Here is a 21,305-nt window from a genome sequence, read left to right on the forward strand (position 1 = left end):
AAAAACGAGTAGAAAGACGATTTGATTGACTTTGAGATGACCTTTTCCGTTTTCACAGGAAGGTTTCTGTGAATATCATAAAGCTCTTTATGTGCATGATACTGAGAACCTTGTAAAAGAAATATATCAGTCAGGTTTTCTTGTAGAACTTGTATGTGTTTACCGGGACGGTTAGGGTTAGGCTGTCTCCCATCAGTTTACTGGCCTGGCTTCCGATCAGGAGTCCAGAGCGGGGCAGTTATTTATGAGCAGCGTGACAGCCGAGCCTTGTGGCCTCTTGTTTATTCATTATGTCAGCAGCTATTCATCACAACTCTTTGGGGCCTCGATTAGCTCATTAGCTTGAGACCTTCTTCATTTTGGACTGAGCAGATGGTTGCAGTTAGCCAATGGTGTCTAAACCTCAGAACTCCACAAGGGGTATGTTATAGTAAAACAGTTAGTTCAAGATATTACTTTTTTTTGTTTTGGGCTCAAGCACACTGCTTAGAAAAGGTATACTTTAACTCGAATATATATAAAAAAATATTTTGTAAAACTGAATAAATAAAACTTGAGGTGTGGTAATCCAGGCCAAAAGTGATATCGCCACCTATTGGCCCGGCATGTAAGTTACAGTTGTTATTGGATGAAATTATTTGTTTTCACTCTATGAAAACTTTCATGTACTGCACTGAACAAAATCATAACGTTATTTTGAGCAGCACACATGTAATTAAAGGCCCAAACTAAAACAAAAATTGATACAGTTTCAGTTCCTGTCATAAAAATGGTGTCCTGAAGAGGCTTATGCAAAAATGATGCAATTTTTCCATTGGCCTTATTGCAACAGGAAACACATTTTGTCCTCCAGGTCGGTTGTAGGCTAATCACGGTTTGGCTTCACAACCCCCACAAATTCCAAAAGATGTGCAATTGAATAGTCAAAGCCAGGGTGTGTGTTGCAAGTGGGCTAGCTACTTGGACAAACCAAAGGCTCCTAACGCCATATGACAAGAGAATCTTCTCCTGATTCCAAACCAGCATTTCCTCACTGGTCCAAGTGCTCATCAACGCTAAGAGGTTCCATGTGAAAACATTTGAACATGATCAAAAAGATCAGCATCAGATGCAAGCGTTGTTGTGCGCTTTCAGCTCCCTTTTCCCTCCATCAATCCATTTTAATAGCTTTACCCTCGGGATGCATTAGAGCCTGTCAGTGGCTTATTTTCTCTTGATTGTTTTATTTATATTCTACACGGAAGACAGAAGTTGGGTAGAGTTGCATTGAAAGTATAGCAAGAGGGGTTTGATGTAAAAAGCTGTTGCCTATACATCTTTGCAAATATCTCCTTCACGAAAAGGTTATTGCCGTTATATATATTTTGGATATTCATATATATACTTTTTGGAGAAAATATTCATATGATGTAAAATTTCATTCCATATTTACCAGTACACAGAAGATGCAGGACCTTGGTGACTTGCAACCTAATCGCAGAAAGAAAAAAAAAAGATTACTAAGGCAGCTTATTTGAATAGAAAATAAATAATTGTACGATGCACGAACCAAAAACAATCATAAATAACTGCTACTAAATTTTTAAAGTCTCCCTAAGTTGAAAGGAAAATTTTAAATGGATTTTACCATTACATTCAACCACAGAAAAGTAAACTTGCAAAAGTAAACTTTAAGAAAATCTGCCTGTTGTGGAGTGGCAAAAGTAGCACAGTGGTATTGTAAATGCCTGAGGGAGGACCACACCGGAGCGTACCAACTCGGCGGGGGTGACTAACTTTAGGTCACACTAACTTTAAATCCTTGCTTTACAGAAATACATAGTTTGTGTTCGAGTTTAGTTTATTCTACCTAACAGATAATACAAGGTGTTTGTTTTGTGTTTCAAAATCATTTTGTTTTCTAACCGGCCACGACTCTTCTCAGTCCTCTCCCTTTCCGGACATTCATTGCAGTCGTCCAGCTGAGAGCAAAAAGCAGCTCCAACCTCTCAGCTGCTCGCAGTCTCTCCGGTCTTTTAACGAGACAGGCTGACTGCCTTGGAACTTTTTCTAGTTTCCTCCCCCTCTCTTCTATCCCCCCTCCCCCAAGAAAGATGTCCTAACTCGGGGAGAAGACGAACCTCTGCTGGCCAGGTAGTCCTGACATCTCATCTTGTGTGCGTGCGAGTGCGTCCTCTTGCAGGATTTCGTCATTTTTTAAGAGTGACAACATCGCTGGTGCAAAGTTGTGTGTCTTAGCCTCTTTTGTGCAGTGTATTTTTAATACAACAGTTTTTCCTAAGCAAAGCGTTTACGTTAAGTCCATGAATTAACTGTAATTACAGTTACGCGCGTGCGTGCGTGTGTGGTTGCATGCATGAACAACCTGTTGCTGCATGTGTAAAGTCTCCATTGCATTTGTGTGTGGTCACAATCAAGCTTAGCTTTATGTGCGTCACACACGCACGCACACAAACCTAGTTAACTACTGTGCTGTAGCAGTAATACTAACAACTAGCACCAAACTGATCTGCAACCTGAGATCCATGTTCTCTTTGTTCTCACTAGTAAGGCAATTCAGTGCACTAGTATACATAATGCTACTAGTTGAACAACTATCTTTTTCCTCTACTAGTACAGCTTTTGCCCTAAAGTACAAGCACACAACATGCTTCTAGTTATTTAGTAAAATCCCGTGAGTAAGTCAACTAGGATGCAAAGGTTGTCCGACTATGTGACATTCTACAATTCTAAGAGTTTAAGCTCGAGTGCTTCACTAGTAGCGTGCAGGGGTCAACTAGTAGAGGTTTGCCTGAGTAGCAACTTAAAACGTGAAGTTGTCCGAGGCTACCGGTATGCCAAAGTTGTCATACTTGAGTGCAAAAATGTGCACACACACACACTACATGTTGGCTTCATCCTGTGACAAGGATGAGTCACTTCTACTCCAGCAAGGAGATTTTCTTTTGTGTGGCCGTGTGCAATTAAGTGGTAGAAAAACAATCTGCCACATTGTTTATTTCAAAGCACTTTCTGAAGTGAGTGTGAGGATGGTCACAAAGGCCTGAGGTCCAAATCAAAGTTATGACTTGTTAAAAACAAAAGAAGAATCAAAGTACTGATTAACAACTGGTAAATAAGAGCTGGATGTCATAAAACCTCCATTAACTGTCCGGGCAAGGTTTTAAGTTAAAACGATCATGTGTGTTTAAAAAAAAAAAAAAAAAAAAAACTTGCAAGTCAAGGTACTACCGCACATAAATACAAGAAAATTCAAAATTGTCATGAAATCGGGATTGTCGTGCAGCTGAGGCGTTTGTGTTACCGAGACATTTTGCAAGCACGTTAATAATGACCTTAAACTTATGACTGGAGCATTTCCGTTGCTCGTGCCGCCTCGGAAGTGGTTCGGTTTTGCCCACATCATGTGGCATGGTGGTTTGTTTGATCCATGTGGAAACGGTCAACAAAGAAACTGGTTTAGCACCAGGGCACCCTAATGGGAAATACCTGGATGTGGAGCAGTTACACTCTTTCGAAAAAAAAAAAAAAAAAAGCTGACGCCAGCAAAAGATGTAATCATCCTCTTGTCACAGGAGATTATAACGGTTGGCCTTGTGGAAAATTCACGTACGTTGTTTAGGGATGTTTAGCAGCGCTGAGAAAGGATTTTTGTGAGTTTTCACAATAATATACAACTCCTGTTTGTATTTCCTAATTTCTGGTATCGTTTCACTTTGCAAACGGATGTTGCAAGCATTTTTTGTGCAAGCGTTTTGCATGCAGAGTTCCCACGGTTGCTTTGTGATTTTTGAAAATGCAATTTCAAGCTTGAAAAATTGAACAAAAAAAATTATGCTTTGTTTTTAAAGGACACATTTTTTTTTTAACTATGCGACATGCTATGAGTTCTCACCTGTAAGTGACGGACAGACTTTCATTATTTCAAATTCCTGTGGCTTCTCTTTTTGCCATCACTGGTACATTATTGTCGATGACCACACTAAAATAAACACAGAGAGGGAAAAAAAAGTCAAGTTAGTCCTTCAGACCAGTTCAACAAAAATGTGTTTGGTATGTAGAGCGGATATAAAAAGTCTACACACCCCTATGGGTTTATTCATTAAACAATAAGATAAATGATTTCAAATGAGTTTGACCATAAATGTGACCTTTAACCTGTACAAAGGAAACCGCCAGCACACACCTGCCACCAGTGACTCGGATTAACTCAAAAGTAAAATTCAGCTGTTCTTGGTTTGATGGTTGTGGTTTGGTTCACATTTGGCTTCAGTAAAAGGAACAAAAATGCATCAAAGCGAAAGCCATTCTTATCTTATAGATGAACAGAAATCTATTTTATGACACTTAAAATGGAAATAGCCTTCACATCCGCTAACCAGATCCCGAGCTGGACTGTGTTTACGAATTAGTCGTTCCGCCGTTAGACTTCTTGCCCTTTAGCGTATAGGATCTTTGCAAAAATCCAAATAATTGTTACATAATTTGATCATTATCAAGATTGATAGCTGGCCTTGACGTCAAGGAAAAACTGTAGCGAGCTTGAGCTGTCTTCTATGACTTTAAAGGGCCATTCAAATGCAGTGCTTTCTTTTTGGGTGCAAAAAAAGAAGCAGCACAAAGTACCGAGGGCGCAGGTTCTCACGTAGTGTCAACTTGCGTACGTGTGTGCGCTCAAGTTTGTCTGTCGGGGTTGCAGCTGCATGCCGAGCGAGGCCCTGACACATTGTGTACAATTCACTCAATACACACACACACACACACAATGTGAGTCTGAGTCTGGCTATATTCCTGTTTTTCGCAGCTAGCGTGTCATCTAGCTCTCTGTTCCCCTCACACTGACACTCTTTCATGCCTGCGCTGGCTTGAGGCGAAAGCGACCAGAGAAGAGTTTGTTCTCGGCGCCTTGCGTGTATTTGTCCTCACGCTACTCTCCATTTCAGAAGCGTTCTTCTTCCTGCGTGACCCGCAGTCATAACTACAAACAGTGAAACTCGAACCTATGTGGCTGCGGGGACGCTGGGAACAAACACCACCCTCCTGGCTCTTTTTCTTGTGTTTGTTGCACTAGGGGTGTGGATATGTCCTCCTCGTTAACATGATAGATTTGCCAGCCTAAAAAGAGAGGAGAAGAAAAGAGGCATTCTTAAGTACAGCCAGAGAAGCCCCCCGGCCATAAAAATACTCAGAAAGATGAAAAGCAACATGTCCCACTCATATTTTGTCCGCTCGTTGACATAAAAATAAAACATGTTTCAACTCAAGTTTGTCCACATTATTAAAAAATATATGAAAATTTTCACTCCCGCGCCACGGAAATCTCGACAGTGACTCTATCGCCAACTAGTGGCCTGACATGCACACTGCAGCATCTACAGCCATTTTAATTTTACAACTGCCGACATTGTCCATCACGGAGATTTCGAAAGTCGGTGGCTCCATCGCCAACTAGTGGCCTGACATGCACACTGCAGCAATAACAGCTTTTTAAAAATTTTCTTTTTACAACTGCCTGTCGTTACGAGGTCATTGTTGTGTAAGTAGCGATAAGGCGTGTTCATAAAACAAGTCGAGGTTAGCTAATGTGTTATCATAAGTGCATGGTTTCTGTTGATTGTCCTAATTTACTCATCAGCCATCACGAGGCGGAATTGTGTGTTTGTGTATTCAACACTGGCGCTGGCTTGAGCAGCCGCTCCAAATTAAAGCCTGTATTGTGAGGCACTCAGTTTAATTACACACGGTGTACATTTAGAACCTGTTCTCTTTTACCACTTAGCCAAAAAAAACTTTCCCCTCGTACAAAGCCAGCATTTAATATGTGACAATCTGGCCTGACGCAAGATCAGACTTGAGCGAAAGAGTTCAAACTTGATGATCCTGCTTTGAATGGCGGCGCGGTGGGGACATGTGTCGGTCCAAGTGGCTTGCCACGGTTTGGTTGAGGTTTGCATGTTGGCAGGTTTTCCATACACCTGCAGCTGTTTTGCAAACAATTGCAACTGCTGAGCGCACCAAACAAAAGCAGATTAAATCAGAGATGGACAAAGCACAGGATTAAGGAGTGTTTACAAAATGAATACATTTAAGAACGTGTTGGTTTTTTTGTTTTGTTTTTTTAACTACCACCAACACAACCACATTGAGGTCAAAACAAAATAACCGACTTCCTGTGACTTTTCGAGAATGGCTTCTTGGGACTTTTTGACAAGTGGACAAAAATCGGAATGTCCCTTATGAAATGGCTAAAACGACCCAGATACGGCAACTTCATAACAAAATGGCCGACCTCCTGTGTCTTTTCAAACGTGGGTTCTTGACACCTTTTTTGTGGGTTTACCCATGATAGACCCACACGTTCGTAAGCGAAACTAGCTTCGAAGGCAATTTTTTTTTTTTTTTCTTAAACACATCTGGCTTGTTCTTCTCACGATGGCGTGCAGTCAGAAGGTCCTTGGCCGAGCCCCCTCGCAAATGAATGAATGAGGCGGTGGAATGTCGCTCATGGGGTTTTTCTTCCCCAAACACGTTTCGCTTAACATAACCGTAACATGCGCGTCGGATTATGTAACCAACTGTGAGATTTTGATTTTTTTTTTCCATAGATAGCTTTTAGCGCGGGCGCCGGCTAGCGTGTAAAATGTACCCCCTGATGGATTTAGGGGCTCCAGTTAGTGTGTACGCAACTGAACAGACCCTGTCGGGTAATGACGGAAACCACAGGCAGGAGGGGGCTGGGCCAATTAGCGAGCGGCTACCTGGTTTGACGGAGAGTCCAGGCATGTGGGGGTCACCGCGTTCGGGGGCCCCTCGTACCTTCTCGCACTCCTAGTGAAACACCTGATCTCACGCCCGTCAAGCACGTCAGGCTTCAGTTTGAATAAGAGACAGAGGTCACGACCCCCCAAATACATTACGCATAGAGGGCCTTGTGTTGTGTTTGCAGCTAACTTGCCACTTGGCGAACTATTCTGGTTGCATGCAAGAAATGTTGCGTTTTCATTGCTGTGCTGTTTTGCGTTTGGTTGCCATGGTGACAGAAATGCACCTTGGAGGATGACTTATTTTTGAAATTTTTTAGTATAGTACATACCGTTTTCCGAATGCTCTGACCACAAAGGAAAACCACATCCTTTCTATTCGGGGGAAGGCATTCCCATTTTTGCTCTCTTTGTACTCACTCCGCATTGAGAAGCGCACGGGGACTATTAAAAGGTTGATTCTTAAGGACGCCATTGATCAACTGACAAGTAAAAATGATCCAGGCCTCATTGTTTGACCGCTTATGAAGATGGAGTGAGTGCTCCGGGGCCAGTGTTCCCCCCGCGTGGATACTAGGGGTGATGGTCCAAGGCTTTGGTGGTATGTCTTGACCTCTTGAGGAACCATCTTTATGACCCGTACTGGCGAGTGGGGTGGCTCTGAGTTCACTCTGAATGGATGGTCCACCCCGCCGACTTGGAACGAAAATAATGGCTTCAAAAAGACCCGCTTGTGCCCAAAACTTTCCCTTTTTGATGCTCATATTTTGATTCCATGACAACAGCCAACAGTGTGTTGCCATAGGATTGCCGTTGGACTGCATATTGGATTCTCTGTCAGAATTTAGACTGAAGAAATACAGAAACATGCTTTTATGGGCAGTAAGTGTCTTAACGCATGTCTCGCATTCCAGTAACTGTCTAGCCGATTCCTTAAACATTCCGGTGAGCATCTAGTACGAGTTCAATTTTGCATTTGAAAGTCCTTGATTAGTCTGTACTGGTATATTTGTTTTTTTTCTCACTGGCTCCAGCCACCGATCAAAGTCTCGACACACAAGTATGCAGCAGTAGGTCGCCCTCGTCTCCCCAAATCCGTGTCTATTCATCCGCCTGCACAAGTCGCAGCTCAGGCAAGGAGCCACATTATTGCAGCTGCCCTTTCCAGTGCCCTCCCCGGTCACTTGCTATTATGAGCCAAGAGCCGCCCGTCTGCACTCTTGCCCGGCGTTGGCAAATCTGACTGGAATTACGGCTTGATTTGAAGAGGCCAAATTGAATCTGGAACGATGTAGCGGTAGATTTGTTCCCATTTAGTGATGAAGCTTCCCGTCGGTTTAGCGCTAATCTAACGTGATGTAACGGCGAGCGGCTCTGACATCCTTTTGCGAAGCCAGACAAGAAATCAAACGTAATTCGATTTATTAGGTAACCCGAGTTATAAAGTTAGACTAGATGGACGTGAACAAACAGCTTATTGGGTCAGTGTGAATGCTTACAACAGCTCTTGTTTATATCTTTTGTAACATGCGGTCGGGTTACTTTGAAAACCGACTTTTAAATATTGCGCTTGTGGCTTTGCTTGTCTGGCAACCGTATTTCTTCACAACACGACGGATCAAATGAGAGCGTTCGTTAAGCTGCTGCCAAAGCCCAAAACCAAAGCCAAATGGTGGTTTCGATGCCTCTTTCCTCACATAGCTGTAGGAGGCTGAGTACTACGATGTTATTCCCGCAGTTGCGGTTCCACTCCAGTCCTGTAGATGGCAACAGTGTCCGTCACAATGAGACTGACAAAGAAGAATGTTTCGGCAAATATCTGATTTTAGATTTACTACTAATATTGTTCGATGAGAGAGTGAGGCTTCGGTGTAATCGGGAGCAAAGGAGAGAAGCGTTTCATTGAGAGCTGATATGATCTGTCGACACCCGAGTCTGGGCCCGCGACACTTCTTTCACCGTTAGGCTCTGGTTTCTCCATCATGGTGAGCCGCTTCATTAAGTAAGCATGGCTCGGGGCTTCTGATTCGTACTCTGCCCTCTCCCATGACCCCCTGCTTGCCAGTCGCTACACACACAAAGTTAGCTTAAAGACACGCATGGCATGTCCAGTCGCACAATAGGAAAAAAAAAAAACTCCTGAACGTAAACGCCACGCTCCCCGACTCCCTCGCTAAAACGAAAACCTTGCCCATTACTCAATGTCAGTCCTAATCAACCTAAGTAATCGCACACCGATCAACAAGAACATTCCCGTTCTATACTCCAAACAAGAAGGCTAACACGGGCCCTCTATTCCTGCGAGAGGCCCGGCTGTGCTCCACTGACTTTGCTGGATAAATGCAGCTAATGGGAGTCATATGCCGGCAGTTGGGTTAGCCCTCGCCAAACTAAAACATCTTGAGTGTAGTCACGGGGTTGAGAGAGATGACATGGAAAGTAACGCAAGCTGATATGAAATCTGCGTGTGGAATATCCAATCGCGCAAAAGGCGTGTTATATAAAAGTGCGGCGACCTCCACCTACTAGCATGTAAGCACATGTTACACAGGCGGGCCTGCAAAAGCCATCAGCCCTCCGTGTGCCGCTTCCCGAAAAGCAGTTGATTGGGGGTGCTGCCAAGGAGCCTGCTCTCTAATTGGATGTTTGGCGGTCAGCGAATGAGGGAGGGAATCCCTGGTCCAAAGTCACCGCAGCTATTCCTGACAACCAGCCACATTAGCTTTACATTTAATTGGGGGATCATAGATATACCTTAAAAATCAACCCAGCCCAGAAAATACCTCAAATAAGCCAAATGGCCCAAATGTCGACCTCTTAGGGGTTAACCTCTTATCCAGCCGCTACCGTCTGCATGCAGCCGCAATTTGCGCATAAAACAACCACACTCCCATATAAACTCCTTCGACCACATCTTCAGCCGTGCCGCCTTCACCCGGATGATTCCGCCATGTTTGTTTCGCCGCATGTTTTTGGCTGAGGAAGCACTTTGTGTGTACGTTAGCTTTTAGCTTGAGAAAGTACTCATTTGGCTCCTAAATAAAGGTTTTTTTAATGAACGGAAAAAATCTGGATGCGTGTTGTGGAAAAAGATGAGGCACTTGTGGCTGCAGGCATGGCGAAAACATCACATGATGTCGGAAGAATAATGTTCATAGCGGGACGAGTAGACCTCCAGGGGGACCAGAAGAACCCATGGCAGCCGCCTAGTTAAACACATGTTGTTGTCTTTTCCTTGACTTTGTCACCTGTCCATATGACAACATACTGCACGCTCTGTTTTACTGCTCGACCAGACATGCAATCGGGCCCGTTCCCTTAAAAAAAAAAAAAAAAAAAAAAAAAAGCATCTACTTAAAATCGCATAAAACTACCCAGCCTGTTATGCAAACATTGCTAGTCAAATAGCCGACAGCACGGCGCGCTTTATTTAGCTACATTAGTCACATGCTAACTTTTATTGTTTTTGCCAAAGAGTTAATGCGATTGTGTTTATTTGTACGCATTAAGAAACTTAAACCAATCTCTGGCAAATAAAATAGAGATTGAAATTGTGTTTGGCCTTTTAGTCTATACCCAGTTGTTTTCAACTATTAGCTGCTTCCACCTACAGGACTGGAGTGGAACAACACTCTTATTCACCTTCAAGGGTTTTATATTTACAGCCTAGAATAGTTTTTCATACCGATATTTACTGTAATTCTAACTTTAGAACTTTGTTTGTGTCGTTCTGTTAGTTCAGTTGTTGGAACAAAAGTCCGTCATAAATCGAGCCTACCGGGTGGTCTTCATCATCAGCCGAACCGGTAAAATATGTGCGACATTGGTGTCAAGACAAGGATTGAAAAATGGTGTTGCTCATACCAGCTTTGTGTTGTCCATTATCTCCCGTGCCATCATCGTAGTGGGTTGTTTTTCTCGCAGTACAGAACACCCGCGTAGCGATAGCAAAACATCGTCCAACCCACTCTACAGACGTCAAACAATCATAAAAGAACTGTCAGCATTTATCTTTTGTGAAATTCTGTTCTCACAGAGAGTGTCTCAAGTGCCGGAGGGGGCCTCCTACCAGCTCTTTGGCTTAGATGGGAGCTGCCAGCTGACCGACAGTCCGGACCTTTCACCCAAGATGGCTTCCCGTGACCTCTTCCTCGTGCTCCTCTGCCCAATGAGGCTTGTGAGTGCTGCGTTACCATGGTGATCATCTTCTCCAAAAGCCTGGAAAAGAAGAAGGGTGTCAATGATGTAAGGGCCAAGAGCAGCGAACGACGGCCGGTAAGAGACAACTTTTTTTTTTTTAAAACCCAAACCGCCATTAGGAAGCCATTTTCTCCCAAAAACATGTTGTTTTTTAATTTGTTTACTGTTTGTTGCTGTGGTAGTGATAACCTCAGTGTGAGTCACTGTAATTTTCCGCTGCATTTTCTCTTTTGTCCCTCGTGTGCAAAAGAAGCCACCACCCTGTTGCAAGCGAGTGATCACAAGGCAGGCGTGTGCAGGCAAACCTTCTACGCACGCCACGAGCTCAACAAAAGATTCAGTACTGGACTTAGTTAATAACAGCAAAATATTCACAGGATCTTAAACGATGGATCGTTTCAGGGGATCACACGGCATTTTATACTTTTATTTACATAATGACAACCCGTTGAGCGACGTGTCAGCCGTTATTCTATATGTAAACTAAACAATGATCCCCACACACCTTTGTTGATCGTCATGAATAATGTAGCTTTAGGTTGAATCAATATTTTGCATGATTTAAGTCACATAGCCATTTTTTCACTCTATTTGACCTCAGCCAGTTGCAGGTCACATTTACGTACATCACTCAAACCTTTAGATTATCGGACGATGACCAATCAAGGGTGTACCTCAGCTGCAAGTCAGCTGGTATAGGCTCCAGCTCACTCGTGAAACCAAGGGCAATAGAAAATTTTATTATCGTTGGCGTGTCACGATTTTATGGCCTAGCCACATTGATTTTACGGTACGGTATAGAATTTCCACGGAGTTTATAACTCTGAGTGAGACGTGGAGCAGAGGCCGATGGTTTGGACGGCAATGCTATACTTTTTGCATCCTTTCCGATGAGACACACTTGACTTCAGACTGTGCTTCTTCAAGATAATAACATGTCCGTACTGTATACACAGAGGGATGAAATAAACGGTTATGCTTTTGCATACTTTCGCTTTGCTGAATCTTTTGGGTTTCTTTTCAGCGTGAGCGCCACACCATGAGCAGAGGGACGACCCTCTTCTCTTGTGGAACTGCTGGTAAGTTCTCCATTTTTTTCTTTTTTACTCCTCAAGTCCAAAAAATGTACCGTAATTTCCGGACTATAAGCCGCAACTTTTTTCCAAAATTTTGAACCCTGCGGCTTATAGTCAGGTGCGGCTTATATAAGATTTTTTTTGTGATTTTTGTGATGACTTCATCACTTTTATACACTCGTAAAAAGGCTGTGGACCACTGTTGTGCGGTATCTTGAAGAAAAAAACAACAAAAATACTATTTTGAAACACTACTATGGCTGCTGCTTATTTTGGCTGTGTTGCTTGTGACTATTATGAGCTTTAGTAGGAATGCACGCTAGGTGACCTGCGTCAAAGGGCTCTAAACCCTTTCTCTTAGAGATTACACAAAGCAGTGGCGCTGTTTGGACCATCTGCATTGTATTAAAACCCAATCAATCAGCATTTAAATTCAATTTTTCTGACATTTTGCTCACCAAAAACAAGTTGTAATGAATGTGAACTTTTAATGCATTTTATTCAGAAAGTTACTTTGAACCCTGAGCCTTAAATGGCGGCGAGGCGTATTTATGGATTTTTACGGCTTTCTGTGTACTGTCTTTCTTTGTAAAAAACTCATGTGCACGTGCGGCTTATAGTCCGGTGCGGCTTATGTACGAAAAAAACTAAAATATCCCTGAATTTTAGCTGGTGCGGCTTATAGTCCGGTGCGGCTTATAGTCCGGAAATTACGGTACTCTCATTTAAAGATTGCAGCAGTTAACGTCGCTTGTATGACAATTAAGATATTTTTTTTTTTTTAAATGAGATGTGTCAAGAACCTTTGCTCTCGCTCTTAAAATTGAAAGTGAATATATGAAATATAAACAATGGTTAACTTGTTAGACTTTTATGACAGTTAATGAGTGTTTTGGACTGCATGGAGTGTTATCAGAGTTAAAGTAGAAAATAGTTAAAAGATAAAATATTATTTATGGGATGTCGTTGGATCTTTGGCCTTGATCATCCTTACAAAGAAACTAGTAATAAATTTTTATTTTTTGTTACTAGTATTAAAAAAATTATTCTTAATGTATCTAATATTTCTTAAAAATGTAAAATACAGTATTGCTCATCTTTAGTGAAGTGGCCTTTAAAAAAAGCTCATTGAATGTCTAACACTTGGTTGTCTTAAACCACTTTTGCATTATTTCCTGTGAGAAATATCGTTTTGAGCGTACCAGAGCATGTTAAATTTTTGTATTTGGCTTTCACTTCCTCTCCTCAAGGCAACGTCTCGTGATCAGCGTGCACCTGCTCCACGTTACAATGCACATTACGTGCTTTCACGGGCGCTTTACAACAATACACTTCCTTCAATAAAAATACTCGTCTACTTCTTCTTGGCGGGTGTTGACATTTAGAGGAGTCTCCTCCATTCAGGCGTCACGAGCCACTTTTGAAGTCGTCCCTTTTGTTGAGTTGTTTTCGTGACATTCCTGCCAGGTCGCAGCCGTGTTTAAATGGTTCGCCCAAAAGGAAGCATTTACAATGTTGGAGAACGTGATCCAAAATGGACAGAGTTAGAGAAAGAAGAGCCATCTTGCCACTGAAGACCAGTGGTTCTCAATCTTGTAAACTGTGTGTATGAGGCCACAAGAATTTATGAAGGCAAAATAGAATGCAGTACTTGGCTGTCACCAACAGGGGCGCTGTTGAGCCATTGTCAATTAGCTTGCAGTCACATGAATCCCACAGTTGGTTAAGTCAATGTTAGATATGTTTTTCCTTGGCTGAGAGTTGGCGTTTGCTATTTTTGCAGAGGCAGACAGATGGCTGAACCCAGGACGAAGCTTTCAGTCAGGTGCCAGTCTGGAGAGCCTGTGGGATGCCGTGCCCGAGCCGGGCGGCCGCCCCTGGCCCAATGAACCTGGCGCCGCCACAGCCATCACCAGCCTGATCAGAGATCTTAGCCTGGGTGACGCCGCCTTGACCAAAGCCCGCCCCTCCGCCCCCGCCGCTTTGCACTACACCACTGTCGCCACGGGCCAAGCGCCCACGGCGCCCCCTAGCAAGCGCCAGTGCCGCTCTCTGTCCTTGTCGGATGAATTCGGCGGCTTTCGCTCGCCGTGGAGGCCTCAGGGCTCCCGAGTGTGGACGTCGGTGGAGAAGCGAAGGTGCTACAGCGGGGGGAGCGTCCGCGCCGGCGGGGGGTTCTCCGCCGCTCACTGCTCAGCCATGCAGCGAAGCTCCAGCTTCAGTTTTCCTTCTCACGCCACCATCCCCACAGACGGACCTTTGGACCTGCCCTTCTTCAGCCAACGACTGCCGACCCACCCTCACTTCACTGCCTGCCCCGTGTCTCCCACCACTCCTTCCTCACGGGCCCCCCAGTCCTACCGCGGCCCCCTGCTGCGTCCTCTCTCCCTCTCCCACGAGCAGATCAGCCTGCCCGAACTCCAGAAGGAAGAAGCTTCAGAGGCCAGCTCGCCGGATTCCACCCCGGAAATGGGACGGCGGTCCGGCCAGAGGGGCGACGGGAAAGGCTGCCTGTCTCGGAGCAGGTCGCAGCCCTGCGTGCTCAACGACAAAAAGATCGGGATGAAGCGGCGGAGACCCGAGGACGCCCAGGAGCAGAGGCCCTCTCTGGACCTGGCAAAGATGACTCAGGTGAGCCGGGATAGGCCGACACGAAAAACATTTGCTGAGGTTTGGTGGAGAAACTATGCGCGCAGCGGGTTGGATTTCCACTACATTGTTTAGGTGACAGGGTCAGGGTTCAAATCTGCATGCTCTTCCCGTGCTTACTTTCCCACATCCCAAAAGCACATGTTAGCTTCACTCAAGACAGTAAATCAGACACGTCCAAACTTTTTTTTTACTGGGGTCCACATCCAGAAAAACTGGAAGAAACCTGGGGCTACACTTTAGCTTCTGTTTATGAAACGTGCAAAAACACAACTTAGTCAGCCTGTTCACAACAACCCTAACATCTCAAGTCTTGTGTTAAGTATCGGAGGGAGGGAGTGGCCCTTACTCACGAAACATGCCTCGTGTTCAGTCATGCTGCCTAACGCCACATGCTCCGAAAGGACCGGGCTCAGGTTAACATTTCATCAAGTCTGTTGGGTAAACCTAAAAGGTCGGGCCCCCCTCCAAGTCCATTTGCTTTTTCACCGCGACTCCCGCCCTCGTCATTCCATGCACCAATCTGGCTTTTATCACAGCGGCTAAATAAAAAAAAGAAGCAAAGACGCACTATAGCATTAAGCTAATTGCTAAACAACGTCTGCAAGTGGCTATTTCGAGATATGAGCCGTTGTAAATTTTTTTGCTTTGACTTGAGAGCGCAGACTTGGCAAATTGTGAATAATTCTTCAGACTTTAAGCTCTTCATCGCCACTGTCCTTCTTACTGGAATTCCGTCTGTAGTCCGTAATAGACAGGGGCATCATCTTATTCCAGCTCCCTCCCTTTTCCTTTTTCCTAAAGATTTGTGTCACCCTCAGGACTAACCGAGCGAGAGTTGGCCGCACGGTGTTTCCTCAAATCATGCCAGCTGCCGGGCGGGGAACTAGCAGAACCGCCATGACACGCACGCGCTCGTCACGTTGACGTTACCTCGGCTCGCAGGAATGCTCCTGCGTCACATAGTAGGCCCGTGTTTTCAACGTACGGACGTGTTGGCATTAATTATTATTATTTTTTTTTTACACACGTCGTTACTTGGGAAATTTTGAGGACCTTACAAGTAGAAGTTTGAGAAACACTGATGTCAATGTGTCGTCTTGTGTTTTTGTCAAAATGTCAATAGGAAGCTCAGCATTTGGACTTTGAACCGAGCCAAACCCTTCCAAAAGATTCCCGCTGACGTCCACTGGTAGATTAACAAGGCGCTCGCTCACTTTACTACCAAACTATCTGTTAAGATTTGGTTTTTACTACCTCTGTCATGGACTTTATAGGCGTTGATAAAAAATGACTTGCTTAAAAAGGTGTAATAGAGTACACCATGGGAAAGAACTAATAAAGTCAAAATATTTTGAGAAAAAAAGTCTAATTATTAAAAAAAAGTGGTAATGTGCAAAGGAAAAAAATTTTTTATAAAAATGCAAAAAGGTACTTTAACATATTCTCAGGACATTACTACTGCGAATTCATTTTCATAAGAACAAAACCAGAAGAAAACCCCTTTTTTCTGCTTACATTAAAATTCATTTCTTCTCCCAAGCATTATGTAAATCTTTTTTTTTTGGTAGACACACCCGTGTGAGAAAAATAATTTGGCAAAAGGGACTGTGACCAGCCATAATCTTTCTTATGAGCTCAAAGTTTGCGCGGGTGGCATAGTCGTCATCTGGCAAATTCCTCGCAACGTCAAAGGGTTCGTCGCTGCCAAACTTTGCGGATATTTGTGTGTGTGTGTGCGCAACAAAGTTGAGAAGGGTCAGCGCATAACAAGTCCCCAGTGTGTGCCGTCAGCGCAACTCGCAGTAACGTGGCCTTTAGTTTCCTGCCGCGCGTCAATGACAGACAATTCCGACATGCTAATCGCTCCGCCAAAGGTATTTACGCACGACAACTGCCCAAAACAAATTCCTTGAATAATTTTCCTTCCGCCTTGGCCGGCTGCCGTGTTTTTTCCTCCGACTGTGGAAAAGCGTCTATCATCACAAAGTATGTGTTGGATTGAATGACAAGGCGGCCATGTTCACAAAATAGTACGAGTCAGCTCTGCTCTCAAAATCATTTTGGTTTTGTCTTTTCTAAACAAAATACTGGAACCCATCGCTCTATTAATACGCCCCCCTCTTCCCCCGGCACAGCTCTCCATTCCTGACATGGTGAGCATAGCTGAGCAGCAACGTGGGAACGCGATGGTGACGTGACGCGACTCGCCTCGCACAGGCGTTATCTCATTAAATAACAACCCATACCGTGTAACGCTTATCTGCACGGCGGCCTCGGTACAGTGCGGATGAATGATTGATGCCGTGTCGACGGCTTGCTTGGCTGGGATGAGTGCAAGATTCTTTCCTTTTTTTTTGTTTCACACTCAAGAGTCTTGCTTGTGCTTTTCTGCTGACCTCATTTCAAGACACAGATTCATTGAGCTGCTTTCAATTGGCCTCTATTGAGATTTCTTTGCGCTTTTGTTTTCGTGCCCTGATAACTTATTTTTTATGGCAGCACACTTTGATAGTAGCACAATGAATCCATGTTTAGCATTGTGTAGGCTAACTTAGCCCCATTTTAGTGACTTTTGATCCAGGACCGGCAGTTCTTACATTTCCACTAACGCCGAATATCGAATAAATGAACAAAGATTCAACTCTTACTTACGCTCGCCGAATCTACATACGACCGTGGCCCATTTGAGAATCGAGCACAAAAAGTTTTCTCCCAGAACAAATGTGCTTTTGTAAGAAGCTCGTTTAACAGCTTGAAATCGACTAGCGTGGCTTAAGCATGTGAGACGAGACATCATGATTGCATCCACGTGTGCAATAATCTTAAGTGCTGCCTTTCCATATGGCGGTGCTATGAAAAGCCCGTCACACTAGCGAAACGTAACCCTGCTTTGGAGCGGACCCTCCCAAATCGCTAGCGGTCCCCGGTGGCTTTCATGGAAAGCACATAGTGACAAAGAAACCCCCCTTCTCTGCCGGGATAATTAGTAGTCAAGTAATCCTAAGGGGCCGGAATATAGAAAGGCCGTAGAAATCCCCCTTTCTCCATTCCGGAGACAGCCAGACAGCCAAGGCAAAGCCTCCCACTCCTCTCGTTATCACCTGAAGTATTCGCTTTTGTTTGCGAGTGAACTAGCGAGAGACTCCCGGTGCATGGCAACAGGGAAGTTGTCTGTCCCCCAAGTGGGGGGAAAAAAAACAAAAAGTTCATTTCTATTCATCTGTGTGCCTCCAAACATCTGCCGCTCTGCAGATTATTAACCCTCTTGTTGCTCAGGCCTACTGTTTTCTGATAACGTTACAACTTTATCAGTGTCACGTATAGCCTTGTTGGTGAGGAATTAAAAAGAAACCTCGTAAAATTATAAACAGATAAATATAAAGGTCAAGTGATGAAAAACGAAAGAAAAGTCTTGCCAGCGAGTTGCCTTGACATTGGAGAAACCAGTACCCGTACCGATTTAATTCCTGTACTTTTTATTTTATGTTATGTAATATTTATAAAATATTATATTTGATCAAATATAATATTTTATACGATACATATTTTTTTATTTGATTTTTAAGTCCCCAAGATATCAATCGAGAAAAAGTAACAAGCCTATTTTGAAAAATTAAGTGCAAAGAATCATAAAAACTAATCAGGAAAAAAATATTCAAGTACCAATATGTTTTGTTTTTCCCCAGCAACTCCAGACTTTCCAGAGCTTGAGTTGCCCCGGCTTCTCCTTCTTCGATAATTGCCAATCCAGCTTGCCCCCGTCGAGCCAACGCCAATCGGAATTCACCGCCGTTTCCGAGCTGGGACTGGAACCGCGGCAGGAGGCGACGAAGGACGGCGAAGATTCGTCCGAAGAGGAACTAGACAGCGATTCGGCGTGTAGCGTGGGCTCGAGATCCGGCTCGCCCCGGGGTCAAGTCGCCCTCTGGGAGGGCGACCGCGATTCAACCAGGGACATTTTCCAACTCGGGGGAGAGCTGGACCTCGAGCAGATTGAGAGGAACTGAAGCAGATCTTCGGGACGACGACGAGCGGAAGCCTTAAAGAACGTCTCGACTCGGTTGAAAGGTAAAGACGGACAAAAGATGCGGAGGACTCGTTTGTCTCGAACATTTGGACTATTTTGGAACTTTGTTTTTGCTCAGGAGTGTGAAAATGAGGGGTTAGTAGTCTTAAAAAAAAAAAAAAAAAAAAATGGATCCACCACTGTCTTCCCATCTGGTGAGCTTTGTGGCTTAGCATCTTTTTCCTGAAACTCCAAAATGGCCGCAACTCTGACTTTGCTGAATGTAGGCTCAATAAGCTTTAAGACACGGGCTGCGTTTACATGGACGCTCACATTTTGATAACCGACTTATTATGGATCCGTTTGGTAGCACAGAGAAGTTGGATGGTTCTGGCCGTCCATGTAAACAGCCACGGACTTCCTTCCTCCTCAGTCCCCATTTTGTAGTTTCTTTGTATGCAAATTGTATATTTGAATTCAACTCTTAAATGATTAGTTCTGATATCAATGTTTATTTTTCTATTTCTCCGTTCTTTTTTTTAAAATGGAGCTGTACGTAATGAAGAGTGAGAGCGTGAGGAGGGAGGTTCTCGAACGTGGAAATAAATCTCCATTCGCCAACGATTGTCTCGTTTCATTTCCTCGGCTGACCGTGTTTTGCCTATCGGGAATGAAGAAGAAACACGAGAAGGGCGAAGGCGACGCTGACAAATTGAGTGACATCGGATGATTGGAAAACGTTTCGGGTTTTTGAAAAGTCTCAATCGGCAAGAACAAAGCCAAGGAGGAGAGGCCGTTTGCAGATTGTTTTTCCGACATGAGGTGGAAAACTCCCCGGCTGCACAACACTGTTTATATCCCAAAACAGGAAGTCCCAGAGCAGCGGCGGCCTTTCCTTCGACGACGGGCCTCGGAGGAAGGTGAACTCCGACATCTGTTCGCAAATACTGTCGTCACCTTAACGAAAAAATAATTAGCGAGATTTTTGACACGCAATCTACAGTAAAAATCCATTTTTACTGTCAATTTTGTTAAGTGGATATAAAGTCTACACTCGCTGTACAAATGCCAATTTTTTTCCACAACTTCCATCAATGGCTGTGCAGTCACCAGCTTAAAAGTCAGTAGAGCACGCAAGCGTGCACGCAGACACAAACACTCGCACGCACACGCACGTTTCCTCTGTGACAGGAAATGAGCAAGCCTGCAGGCCAGCGCGCTAATATCTGAGGCAAAACGACTATAAATAGGGAGCATTGTAGCAAGCCAACGCAGACAGGAAAGGCTACGTTACATAAATCAATGGCGGCCTGGACGGACCGACGGCCTTGATTACACGCCAGCAAACATTGTCTGTGTTTTCAAAGCAAACGCTTTTTTCGCTTTGTCAGCAGAAAAAAAAAAAAAAAAAAAGCGGCGCTTCCCTACGGGGACTTGAGACGAGGTCAAAATGGTGACGTGGTTTCGTGTCGGGAGGTTGAATTCGAAGGGGCAAGTTGAGTACAATCAAATACAATACAATCAAATACAATACAAATCAAATACTCCATTGTGTGTCTTTTTTGTTTTAGTACACACGCGTGGTTCTCATTTTCACAGATGACTGTTTTCAAGCGTTTACACGGAAACAGTAAGTGGCTTTTTTCAACAACTTCCACATATTTTCAAAAGTTTTCCAGCTCCAAATTGCGGTCGCTGTCATACAGAAGGGCCAAAATGGCCGTTTTTTTATTTTTTATCCCTCCATTTCAAATGAAAACTCCATCAATCATTTAAAACGAGAGATGGGGAAACTCAATCTCGACAGTCGACTATTTATGAGTGGAAGAGACATTTTCGAAAAAAAAGTCAGTGGAGTCGAGGACAAGCGCGAGTGACATAAAACGCTCGGATGGATGATTCAAATGTTTTTCTAAGGGGAACATTGTGAGCTTCTCAGTCACCGTGAGGGACAGCTGGCCTGATCTCCGTGTACGCACGTAGTAGGTGCTTATGCGCTCTTGGATACTTTGCTCCGGCGGACAGGTGGCCGGCAGTGTCGCATGTCACTGATTGACTATTCCCCACTCCAAGTTGACAGAGTGCAACCCGACACTTTGTCACCATGGCTTCCCGTGAATGCCATTCCCTCCCCTCCGGCGCCATATGATTTACATCCCTTTAAATGTGCCCTAATGCCGGCTTTTGTTCCGTGCCAGCCGCCCCGAGAGTGGGAAATCTCGGGCCCACGCAGTATGAGGGGACATTTGCATGACAACAATGGAGGAAAAGCGTCAAAACGATCACATGGACTTCAGTCGGCCGTGAGGGCGAGCGCTGTGGAAAAAGGATTACGTTCGAAATGGAACGGGTTGATTTGCGTTGTTAAGACTTGTTTTTCTTGTAACCCACTTTAACATATTTTAGTAGCAACAAAAACTCACTATTCGATCTGTCAAGAAACAAATTGTATTCAATGCCGTTAAGGGCAACACATGAATTCATTGTGCTTGTGAGAGCAGTTTGTAATTGTAATTAATCAATCGCTTCTCCGAACTGTGAGTCAGGCAGACGCGCTCCTGCACATTCTTAATTTCCACGAATTCACATCGTACGCATGCCGTAAACTCC

General features: G+C 44.1%; 1 protein-coding gene and 1 long non-coding RNA gene across 2 annotated transcripts; one reads left to right on the top strand and one right to left on the bottom strand.

The window, feature by feature from the left end:
* Positions 1–120: 120 nt before the first annotated feature.
* Positions 121–10,731, bottom strand: LOC125978934 (uncharacterized). The gene is made up of 4 exons (XR_007485164.1): positions 10,626–10,731; positions 5,001–5,115; positions 3,896–3,982; positions 121–1,470 (listed from the first exon to the last, which is right to left on the bottom strand). It is a non-coding gene; the product is annotated as an uncharacterized lncRNA (long non-coding RNA).
* LOC125978930 (protein FAM53B) lies at positions 1,980–19,316 on the top strand. Its single transcript, XM_049736856.1, has 5 exons — positions 1,980–2,133; positions 10,800–11,036; positions 11,986–12,040; positions 13,821–14,668; positions 18,376–19,316. The coding sequence occupies exons 2-5, from the start codon at positions 10,956–10,958 to the stop codon at positions 18,694–18,696; spliced, it is 1,305 nt and encodes a 434-aa protein (XP_049592813.1). The 5' UTR covers positions 1,980–2,133; positions 10,800–10,955; the 3' UTR covers positions 18,697–19,316.
* Positions 19,317–21,305: the final 1,989 nt, after the last annotated feature.

This window comes from Syngnathus scovelli, chromosome 12 (genome assembly GCF_024217435.2).
Source record: "Syngnathus scovelli strain Florida chromosome 12, RoL_Ssco_1.2, whole genome shotgun sequence".
NCBI classification, from domain to species: Eukaryota; Metazoa; Chordata; class Actinopteri; order Syngnathiformes; family Syngnathidae; genus Syngnathus; species Syngnathus scovelli.